Source organism: Protopterus annectens, chromosome 6.part1 (genome assembly GCF_019279795.1).
Source record: "Protopterus annectens isolate FY-2018-M chromosome 6.part1, PAN1.0, whole genome shotgun sequence".
Classification (NCBI taxonomy): domain Eukaryota; kingdom Metazoa; phylum Chordata; order Ceratodontiformes; family Protopteridae; genus Protopterus; species Protopterus annectens.
This window is the reverse complement of record NC_056738.1, coordinates 58636851-58649449: the sequence shown is the minus strand read 5'-3', so window position 1 is coordinate 58649449 and position 12599 is coordinate 58636851. Positions and strand designations below refer to the sequence as shown.

Sequence of the window (12599 nt, the reverse complement as noted above, 5' to 3'; positions counted from 1 at the left end):
TTAGTGTTTTCGTAAATATTTGGTAAACAGTGGAATGTTAAATGCTTTAATGCTGCAGTTCTTACTGATGCACTGTACTTTTATTTTTCAGTGGAGATACCTTGTGATGCACCATTCCGCTTCCGTTGTGCTAATAACCGTTGCATCTATAGTCATGAACTCTGTAATGGCCTCGATGACTGCAGAGATGGAAGTGATGAGACAGCTGAGCAATGTAAGTAGTGTTACTATGGCAATTGCCACAAAAGGAAACTTCTTTCCAGGTTTTGTAGAGTTTATTATATAGAAGTATACACAAATATGTTTAGTTAAGAAAGCTTACCAATAGCATGCATTCAGAAATAGAATGAATATCAGTGCTTGAAACTTTCTTATTGTTAGATAAGCATCTAAGAATTCAACTATTAAAATGCACAAACACTGATTCTATATATATATATATATATATATATATATATATATATATATATATATATATATATATATATACATATACATACATGCATACATATGATGCTTCATGCTCACCAAATGATTTATAAAAATCAGTTCATACCACGATTATATGTTCCCCATTCCGAAGGAGGTATGGGCTTCCTTGAAACTGATTACATGCATAGATCCGCAATCATGGGACTGTACACATATCTGCTGACCTCACAGGACCCATATGTATTGAATGCTTTGAAACATGAGGAGAATAAATCTAAGATTACTTCCCTGCTTAGTCTAGCAGAAGCATATCAACATCAAGCAGGAATGGAAATCAAACCAGAAGTAGATAAACATTAGGCAGCAACTGAATGTGCCAAAAAAACAAAAGAAAGAATATAAGGTGAAGAATCAGATGAGAAGGCAAGAAATGTGTAAAATGCATAAATATCGTTTCAAGTATAGAAAACTTCTGGAAGAACCTCATGTTGATCAGGAAAGAACACAGGAATGGTTAAGAAGAGGCAAAGTCATACAAAGCGATGAAAGGTTGATATTGGCAGCACAAAATAGTGGGATACGTGCACGCTGGTTTAAAAAGTCAATTAAACATGTGAGAGAAGCAAACAAATGTAAGTTTTGTAAAACAGAATTGGAAACAGTCACACACTTCATTGCTGGTTGCGACAAAATAATGGCAGAAGGACTGTATACTGAAAAGCATAATAATGTGGCAAGACTGTTGCATTGGGGATTGTGTAAACATTATGGTATTGAAATGATTGAAAAACACTAGAAATATCAGCCACAAAGCATCATAGAAAATGACGAAGTCTACATCACATGGGATCACCCATTACCAACAGTTCAAAAGACAGATTTGAGAAAACCAGATATAGTGGTCCATGAAAAGGAGACAAAAGTAGCATTGATCATTGAAATACAGAGAGACACAAAGTCATAAAATATCAAGATTTGCAGGCAGAAATGAGAGAAATGTAGAAGAAAGATACCCAGACAATTCCAACAGTAGTAGGAACAATGGGTCTTATAAAAAAGAATTTACAATTGTATTTAGATATGTTACCAATACATGTAACACAATTGTGTGCAGAGCTCATTGTAAATAGAGCCACCTATATTGAGACAGAAGATATAGCAAACCTCTTGGCTGATAAATTCAGCTCCAACTTTACCCCTGTCTCCCCCTCAACCTTCCCTCAGGAAATATCTTCAAATGTAACTCCCTCTGATATCACTAGGGAACAGGTCCTTAATGTTCTCTCTAATACCAAGAACACTGCATCACTGGGCCCAGACAATAGCTTGGGATGCCTTCTAAATAGCATGAAACATGACCTATCAGGGCATCTGGAATTAATATTTAACTATAGCCTCCAAACAGGCTTCATACCTAATGAATGGAGAAAGGCAACAGTCATTCCTCTGCACAAAGGTGACCCATCTACAGACCCTGAAAACTACAGACCCATAAGTCTCACTAGTTTTGTATGTAAAGCCATGGAAAAAAATATCATGGAGATGATCAATAGAGATACAGTAAACCTCCAGACACTAGATCCAACCCAGTTTGGTTTCATCAATGGCAGATCATGCCTACTCAATCTGGTGGACTTCTTTGAGAAGGTCACCAAAGCAATGGATGAGGACAAAATCATTCACACTGCCTACCTTGACCTGGCCAAGCTATTTGGCACAATACCCGACTCAGGCATTGTTGACAAACTCAAGAGATTAGGTAAAAACCTGTATATCACCCATTGGCTAGCCAGCTGGCTCACAGAGAGAATCCAGGAAGTTAAAATTGGGGAGTTGGGGAGGCCATTCACAAGACGAGTTCTTCAGGGATCAGTCCTTGGACCGCTCCTTTTTGGCATTTACTTCTCAAAAGTCAAGGCCAATGTCAGTGGTGTCTGGCTGACTAAATTTGCAGATGATTGCAAATTAGGAGCTGTCATTGAATCTCACTCTGACACAAATGTTCTCCAGGAGGAGGTGACACAGAAAAACAACTGGAGTCAGAGCCATGAACTAAAACTAAATGCCAAGAAATGCATAACAGTATCCTTTGGGAAGTCATCCATCCCTGGTAACTATCATATTGACAACACACCCCTTAGAGTTGAATCAGTAGTCAGGAACTTAGGGACACACGTAGATAGTAATCTAGTCTTTGATAATCACATGTCAACAGTGGTGAGGAAATCATTCTATGTTGTGCAGCTTATAAACAAAAGTATGGCATCTAAGTCCAAGAAAGTCATTGTTCCACTGTATTCGGCATTCATCAGACCTATCATTGAGTACAATGCCCCATTTGGTATGTACCTAACTAGGCATATCCAACAATTGGAACATCCACAGAGGTTCCTCACTAAAAGAATGCAGGGCATAAGTAATATGTCCTATGCAGACCGCCTCAAGGCCCTATCCCTTTATTCTGTCTCCTACTGGCTTTTGAGGGGAGATATATGCCTGGCATATAGGGCATTGTCAGTACCCACTCTGATGGTCCTTGTGAAGAGTGGGTGAAGATAGATGAAGGCTGCCAGCCTAGCCAGATAGAATTTTGCAGATAATTCTGTCAGTTGTAAATATGAATGTACACTACATGCTTATTGTCTTAAATGTAAAGAAATACTGTTACATGTGGAACTGGAAATAAATATGACAACAGTGCACTCTACTGACCAAAGTAAAGCATGTGATGACCCTTTATTTAGACAGTGGTGCCGAAAAGTCTAGATGAAGAAATTCTTTCTGTTGTTTTAACCAAGAGTTAAATTGCTAGATTTAAACATGCAAATGTATTTTTATTGCTCTGCTTCCTGACCAGCTGCAAGATAACAAAAGGAGATGTTCATAATGTAAATGCAGTTTCTGTTAGCCTGGGAACCCAGGGAAGTGTGAAGAATGATGTAATGTGTAGCCTGGGAACCTCAGGAAAGTGTGAAGAATGATGTAATGTGAATCAGAACTGCAATTTCAATTTAAATAGAGAGAACCAGAGAGGATATAAGCATTTTTGTCTTGACCATCCAACTCATCAGCACTCTGCCTGTTTTCTTATGTAAGTCATCTTAGACTTTTAGAAATAGCTAGAAACTAGAAAGATTCGACTAAGTGTATTTCTGTGATGTCAGAACTGTACTACTGATTTATTTTAAGTATTTCTCTGTGATCTCTGAACTCTTGACTAGCTTTGTGTAGTAAGAAGTATTGTCTTGTGTTGTTATTTATTATTAAATATTTTAAACCCTTTCAACTGTGGCTGTTTTGTGTAGAGATAATTTAAGCTCTAGAGTACATTGCATATTTATAGTGATCACTGTACCAAGTCACTTTAATAAGCCTTGACTGTTTAGTTATACTACCAATTGGATAATAATATTGCACGGTGATAATTGTACAATTGTACAAAGGACCTTTGAGTAGCTGATAAATATTAGCTAGGTGGTGGCAGGCGGTATTACCGTATAGTCTGGGTAATAGAGGCACAACTGGAGAACCTGTGCCAGCCTTTCCCAGGAGTGTCTTTGTGGTTGTATAAACTCTTATCTCAAAGTGTGTGTGTGTGTGTGTGTGTGTGTGTGTCAGCTACTTGGTCAGGGACACAAAGCACTGGTTGGACAGAGAGGGTGCTGGAGGTTTTAGCTTGCTCAGCTAGGCTGAGATCTCGACCCTATAGCTGTGCCAGTGGGGAGTCTTATTGGGGACCTAGAGAGCAAGGGAGTGACCAGCCCCTGACTGACTGTGATCTCTGCGTACTCTTAAGGGAAATTGCACTTTACTGTGTATATTGGTTATCCTTGCCTTCATATATGAGATGCCCTTTCTAGTGTTCATGGTGAGGATTGAGGCTCCTTGATTGCTGGGCCAGGACATGAGCATCACATCTGGCTAAGCTGGCAGCCTTCATCTATCTTCACCCACTCTTCACATATCCCCCCTCAGAGAACTCAAGCTAGTTTTTCAAGTGACCCTTGAGAAACGCTGCTTGAGAAGGTCAGGTCTATCTGAGGATACCTACCCCATTCCCTGTCTTGAGAGCCCACCTGCATTGGCATTGCTACTCCCACTGTGGTGCTGCACTGACATATATGCTTGCAACCCCAGGCTCCATCTTAGCAACTTGGCATTTGGCTGGCTAGCTCTGTTTAACCATATTAGGGGGTTGTGATCAGTCATTACAGTGAATTTCCTTCCATACAGATAAGGCTGAAATTTCTGCAGTACCCACACTATGGCTAGACATTCCTTTTCTACAGCTGCATAGCATTCCTCCCTGGGTTGGAGCCTATGACTGAGATAAACCACTGGGTGCTCTTCTCCCTCTGAAGAAATCTGGATAAGTATAGCCCCCACCCCATGGTTCAAAGCATCCACCTGCACAACAAATTATTTGCTGTAATCTGGACTGGCTAACACAGGGGGTCCTCCCAAAGCTTCACTAAGCTTCTGGAATACCTGTTCACAGGCTGGGGTCCACACTACCTTATCTGGCCTGTTCTTCCTCATCAGGTCAGTGAGGGGAGCAGCTATGGTACTATAACTGGGGACGAACTTTCTGTAGTACCCTGCTGTCCCTAAAAATGCCCTCACCTGCTTTTTAGTAACAGGTGCAGGCCATGCCTGAATGGCTTCCACTTTGGCAGGTTCTGGCCTTATCTTACCACTCCCCACTCTATGTCCTAGGTAGGAGACCTCTGCCATACCCACCTGACATTTGCTCAGCTGCCCTCTGTAGTCTGCCCTGTACATCCCTGTCATGCTGAAGGTGCTCTGGCCAGCAATGGCTGTAGATGGCAATGTCATCTATGTATGCAATGGCAGACCCTCCTGCTCCTGCTAGGATACGATCCACCAGCCTCTGGAAAGTCGCTGGGGCATTCTTCATCCCAAAGGGCATCTTTGTGAACTCATACAAGCCAAAAGAGGTCACAAAGGCTGACTTCTCTCTAGCACTGGGAGTCAAGGGCACCTGCCAGTAACCCTTGGTAAAAATCAATGGTTGTAAGATACTTAGCCCCATCCAGCTTCTCTAGGGCCTCGTCTGTCCTAGCATGGGGTAAGCATCTGACTCTGTGTGACTATTTAATTTCCTGTAGTCCACACAGAACCTAGTGCTGCCATCATTCTTTGGCACCAGCACTACTGGGGGGACCCAGGGACTGTTGGACTCTTGAATCACCCCTAGTTCCAACATCTCCTGTACCTCCTCCCTCATAGTCTGTTTGACTCTTTCAGACACTTTATAAGGGGCCTGCCTAATAGGCCTTTGGGGTCCTGTGTCCACCTGGTGCTGCCCCAGGTAGGTGCACCCTGGTTTCCCAGTGAACATGTCCCCAAATTCCTGCAACACTGCTCGGATTTCTCGAACCTGGGTAGGAGATAGCTGCTGGGACATTGCTACCCCTTCCACTGAGGTATCAGCCAGAGCATCACTGAGGAGATCAGTCCCCAGATCTCCCTCAGACTCCTCCTGCAATCCACTGCAAATACTCAGCACAAGGGCCTCCCTATCATGGTAAGGTTTCATCATGTTAACATGGTACAATTTGTGCCCCTGCCTTCTGCCTAGCAGCTCCATCATGTAGTTAACATCACTTACCTTTCTTAACACCTTGTAGGGTCCCACCCAAGCTGCCTGCAGCTTTTTGTGTCTGACAGGAATGAGAACCATTACCTACTTCCCCACAGCTTACTCTCTAGCTCGAGCATTCCTGTCATACCACACCTTTTTCTGTTGTTGGGCTTCTGCCAGGTTCTCCTGGGCTAAGCCCATGAGTTCCTTGAGCTTTGTCTTGAGGTTTAGGACGTATGCCACAACAGACTCCTTGTGAGACTCACACTTATCTTCCCACTCATCACGAACTAAATCTAGAGGTCCCCTCACCCTATGCCCATACAGCAACTCAAAGGGTGAAAAGCCTGTGGATTCCTAGGGAACCTCTCTGTAAGCAAACAGATGGGGCAAATATTTGTCCTACTCCCTCTTAAACTGATTTGCAAATGCCCATAGCATGAAATTGATTGTAGAGTTTAACCTGTCAACAAGGCCATTAGTCTGGGGATGGTAGGGGGTGTTCTTCATGTGCTTCGCCTCACAGGACTTCCACAGACAAGCCAGCAGGTCTGACATGAAATTGGCATCTCTGTCAGTCAGTATTTCTTTTGGGAAACCTACCCTGCTGAGAATCTCTAACAGAGCATTTGACACCTTCTCTGCCTCAATGGAGGACAAAGCCACCGCCTCAGGGCATCATGTAGCATAATCCATTACCACTAGGTTATACTTTTTCCCTGTGGAACTTGGGGCACTCAGAGGACCCACAATATCCATAGCTACCCTCTGAAATGGCTCCTCAATCACAGGCAAAGGCATCAAAGGAGCTCTCACCTTGTCTCCTGCCTTGCCTACCTTTTGGCACTGCTCACAGGTCCTGCAGTACCCTGTTACATCTCTGGAAATTCCAGGCCAGTAGGAGTTCTGCATAATATGCCTCTTTGTACATTTTATGCCCATATGACCTGCAAAGGGAATATCATGGGCTATGGCTAGAAGCACCAGATGGTAGGCACTAGGCAGTACCAACTGCTGTACTCTGTCACCTTCTAGTCCCCCTCCACTCTCTGTATAGTAACCCTTTGTTCCAGTATACAGATTCCCCCTTTCCTTGAGAATCAGGTGCCTCCCTAGCTACCTGCTTCAGGCCTTGCAGTGTAGGGTCTGAGAGCTGAGCCTATCTCAACTCTCCTTGTAACCCTTCCCACCTCCCCTTCCACAGGAAGTCTGGCATCCTCTGACAGTGGTGTCTCACTGTCAGCTTGGGTACTACTACTCACCTCTACCTTTGCAGTCACTCTGTCCAAGGGAACATCAGTACTCACAAGCAGCTGTGGCTCACATTCAGTCTCACTGCTACAGCATAGTTCCCTCCCTGAAGTAACCATCTCAGCAGTCCTGGCTGCAAGTATGAAGTCTGCCTGGGTCTCCCCCAGGCTGCTAGACCCACGTGCTTGTCTTCTAGCCTGACTGCGTGTAACTGCATAAGCACATGGTACTGCCTCATCCAAATCCTTCCCTCTCAGGACATCTGCAGGATAGTAGTTTAGTACCCCTATTGTCTTCAAGACAGCCTACTATTGGCATTTTGTCTTTCCCACTTACTGGCTCCCTCACCTTTTGTTCCCCACCTTGCCTCCATGGACACCTGTATGCCACATGGCCCCACTGGTTGCAATCAAAACATTTAACCCTAGCTCCTGGATGTATACCTGGACTAGTGGTTCCCCCTACTACAGGCAGATTCTGTTGGGGCAGTCTGTGCTGCCCACCATGGGTTACTTTAGACCCATGAACAGTTCTGGGTGTCCCCTTCCTGTGCAGGACTGCCCTGCTTGCCAGGTATTGGTCTCCCTTCTTCTCCAACTCATCTGAAGTAGCACATTGTCTATCAGCTAACCAGATCCTCATGTCCTCAGGCAAAGTGCTAAGGGCTTGTTCCCTCACCAAAAGGTCTGCCAGCCCTTCAAAAGTGGTGACCTGACATCCACTCAACCACCTATGGAAATAAGTGCTCAGTTCAGCAACATATTAACACACTCTTTCATCTGCCTGGCATCTATGCTCACAAAACTTTTTCCTATACGTTTCAGGTGCTTAAAAAACTCTAACAGACAATTTTTTACAGCAGCATAATCAAAACATGCAATGTCAGACATTTTAGACAATACAGTTACAGCTTTATCATGGAGTAAGGGGGTCAGGAACCACACACAGAGGTTTTGGTCAACACTATACTGTTTGCATACCCTCTCAAACATATGGATGAAACTATAAAAATTATCCTCCTCTTTAAACTGCGGAAGAAATTTACTGACCTGTTGTGTTTCTGCGGTCCAGTTACTCCCTTCCCCATTACCTCCATGACTCTGGCGAAGAGTCAGCATTTCTCTCTCATGCTTCCTCTGCCTCTCCTTTTCCTTGGCTTCTCTCTCCAAATGCCTGGCCTCCAACTCAAGTCTCTTTAGCTCCAGATGGATTTTTAAGTCTTCTGCAGAAAGGTTGAGCTTCCCATTCCCCAACGGTATTTTATCTCCACTGCCAGTCTGATTGTCCTCCTGGTTACTGTTTTCTGATGCAGCTGTAACCAAGGCTGCAATCAGGTCTGGTTTAGTCAATTTTCCGTGCACCAGTCCCCTAGCCTGGCACATCTCAGCCAGCTGGCTCCTTGTCAGCTTTCCATACTCCTCTGCTGACATGCTGCCTGCTCACCCTGACTAATTAAGCTAACAAAAGAAATAAAACAATTGCGATCTGAACTCTGAGTATTCACTGCATGGTTGTTTTAGAGTACAAAACACCTTCAAAGCTCACTGTACACAAGCTACAGGAATTCACTCTACCCACACCACTGCAAGCCAATTAGTATTTGCCAGCTAATTAATATGTGATGTGGATATCCCACTGCTGCCAAACAATTAATATGTGATGTGGATATCCCACCACTGCCAAACAATTAATATGTGAAACCAGTGCCCTGGCCCAGCAATCAAGAAGCCTCAATCCTCACCACTAACACCAGAGAGGGCATCACATATATGAAGGAAAGGATAACCAATACACACATTAAAGTGAAATTTCCCTTGAGAGCACACACAGATCACAGTCAGTCCAGGGCTGGTCGCTCTCTTGCTCTCCAGGTCCCCAATAAGACTCCCCACTGGCACAGTTATAGGGTCCAGATCTCAGCCTAGCTGGGCAAGCTTAAACCTCCAGCACCCTCTCTGTCCAACCAGTGCTTCATGTCTCTGCCCATGTAGCTGACACACACACACACACACACACACACACACACACACACACACACACACACACACACACACACACTTTGAGATAAGAGTTTATACAACCACACAGACACTCCTAGGAAGGGCTGGCACAGGTTCTCCAGCTGTGCCCCTATTACCCAGACTATATGGTAGTACCGCCTGCCACAACCCAGCTAATATTTATCAGCTACTCAGAGACCCTTAAAAGGGTGTCCAATTATTACTGTGCAATATTATTATCCAATTGGTAGTATAACTAAACAGTCAATGCTTATTAGAGTGACGGTACAGTAATCACTATAAATATGCAAAGTACTCTAGAGCTTAAATTATCTCTACACAAAACAGCCACAGTTGAAAGGTTTTAAAATATTTAATAATAAATAACAACACAAGACAATACTTCTTACTACACAGTGCTAGTCAAGAGTTAAGAGATCACAGAGAAATACTTAAAATAACTCAGTAGTACAGTTCTGACATCACAGAAAAACACTTAGTCTAATCCTTCTAGTTTCTAGCTATTTCTAAAAGAAAACACAAGTCTAAGATAACTTACATAAGAAAACAGGCAGAGTGCTGATGAGTTGGATGGTCAAGACAAAAATGCTTAATCCTCTCTGGTTCTGTCTTTAAATTGAAATTGCAGTTCTGATTCACATTACATCATTCTTCACACTTTTCTGGGGTTCCCAGGCTACACAACATCATTCTTCACACTTCCCTGGGTTCCCAGGCTAACAGAAACTGCATTTACATTATGAACATCTTTTGTTATCTTGCAGCTAGTCAGGAAGCAGATCAATAAAAACACATTTGCATGTTTAAATCTAGCAATTTAACTCTTGGTTAAAACAATAGAAAGAATTTCTTCATCTAGACTTTTCGGCACCACTGCCTACATAAAGGGTCACCACATGCTTTACTTTGGTCAGTAGAGTGCACTGTTGTCACATTTATTTCCAGTTCCACATGTAACAGTATTTCTTTACATTTAAGACAACAAGCCTGTAGTTTACATTCATATTTACGACCGACAGAATTATCTGCAAAATTCTATCTGGCTAGGCTGGCAGCCTTCATCTGTCATCACCCACTCTTCACAGACCTTCTGCATATCCACAAAACAAACAGCACCAGAATTACCTGTTCTAAAGACTTAAACCTTGCCTGTGATATAAATAGGACCTGCTGGAGATAGGTATGTATCCTAGAGACTACCCTATCTATGGAACAGGCTCCCCATCCATGTGAAGCAGAGTTCCTCCCTAACCCAATTTAAGTGCAACTTGGACAATTGGATGGGAAACCAGAAACTCATCCCTGGTTTGGCACCTATGTCTCTAATGGACACAGGTAACCTGTAAATATTTCATCTTCAAGCCCCATGCTTAAACTTATCAAGGGTATCAGAACTTGTCAGAGGTTTGGGATGCATGGCTAGGCTTAAAATGGCCCTTGTGGTTGTTAGCCTAGTAAACACCTATGATCTTCGTATGAATTGCAGGAGTCATTACTGGGGACATTGTGGGTGCTGTGAAGAGTACTTTTGGCTGACATCAAAGATTGAAAAGTACTAATTTCAGGAACTTTGTCATACTTTCAGTCCATTCCCTTCTTGGTATTAGAAACCCAAAAGAGTTAGAAATGCTAATACATTTTTTGTATTGAATTTTAGCCCATGGCTTTAGCACCAGTCATTTGTCTGTGTAAGCCCCTCTTGTAGGATGTTGACATCATTGGAGGACCCGATGACTACACTCAGTTTGCAATCTTGGCAAACTTTCTTTTGTTTTAGCCTGTACATCCAAACACCGAAGTAGATTCCAAACAATAAGGGCCCTAGCACTGATCCCTGTGGAACACTACTGATTATGGGTCTGCTTGTGGAGGTAGAATCACCTATTCTGACTGTGTGTATTCTGTCAGTGAGCTAGTTTGGAGCCTACCAAACAATATATGGGTTGATCTCCAGCTGGGTGAGCTTATCAATGATGCCCGAGTGGGAAATAGTATTAAAAGCCTCGGCTATGTCCAGGTAGGCCATATGCACAGATTTGCCTTCGTCCAGGGCTTTGGTGATTATCTCAAAGAAGTCCACCAAGTTCAGGAGGCAGGATCTCCCTTTGACAAAGGGAGATTGGGTTTGGTCATGCATTTTAAGGTCTCCTATATCTTTGTTGATAAGGTCCATCTTTATTCTTTCCATAGCCTTGTAGATTAGTCTGGTCAGGCTTGTGGGAATAAAATTCCCAGGGTTTGTGGACATGCCGCCTTTATGTAATGACATGGCAGTTGCTGTTTTCCATTTAGCAGGTGCAAAACCAGTGCTTAGACTGTGGCTAAAAACAGTATCCAGCAGTACAGCTAGTTCTTGTATTAATCCATTTAGAAAGCAGCCTGGGATATTATCAGGACCTAGAAAGGCTGTGATTTTGGCTTTGGAGAGAGAATTTATGACCTGCTCCTTGGAGATACTGGGTGGACAGCAGGTGGTAGGGATGCTTTGGGGGATATGTGACAGGGACAGAGGAGAGAAGTTTTCACTGAACCTGTCAGCTAGCAAGTTGGCTATTTCTGTGGGTTCAGTATAGGTGGTGCCATTAATAATCAGTTCTGTGTACATCTGGGTTTTTCCTTTGAGGTTTCTGATGTAGCTAAAGAATTCCTTATGGTTATCCTTAGTAAAGAAGGTTAATTTGGATTCATAATTAGCTTTAGAATGCCTTATGAGTTGTCTTATTTGCTTGTTGAAGCCAAGGAGAGAATACTTCCAATTCAGAGACTGTTCATACCTGCTTTTGGACAGCAGTTTCTTTCTCTTATTGTATAACCTGTTAATGGTGGATGTCCACCAGGCAGGCTTGCTGTTTCTTGAGAATCTTGTTTTTATCCTGTCGGGAAGGGCTGAGTCAATACATTTGTACAGATGCTTATACAAGGCATTTGTATAAATCCCATTATAGGTGTCCATGCCATCAGTGAGGACAGGGGCTATGAAGCTATTAATGCCGTTATGTATTAGGTTGTAACTGGAGAATTTGTTTAGTCTAGTTGCTGCTAATAAGGGGTCAGATGTTATTGTTATTTCTAATGAGGTTGATTTAGTGATCAGACCTAACTAGGAAGGGCCACACACATAGTGTGCTGCAATGATCACCCATGTTAGTAAGCACCAGATCCAGAAAGTTTGGGCCCCTTGTGGGGATGTCAACCACCTGTTCCAGAGCACTGGAGTTGATGAAGTCCAAGAACCTTTGGGCAGGTGTTTGTACATGAATAGTTTACCCAGTCTATGGGCGGGTTGTTAA

At 43.1% G+C, this 12599-nt stretch overlaps 1 protein-coding gene across 1 annotated transcript in view; it reads left to right on the top strand.

Annotated features, from left to right (window-relative positions):
• LRP2 (LDL receptor related protein 2) overlaps positions 1-12599 on the top strand; it is a 1335386-nt gene that overhangs the window by 1044693 nt on the left and 278094 nt on the right. The window contains exon 62 of the mRNA XM_044075346.1: positions 92-214. Within this exon, the coding sequence (XP_043931281.1) occupies positions 92-214 (123 nt within the window). The remainder of the gene's footprint in view (positions 1-91; positions 215-12599) is intronic.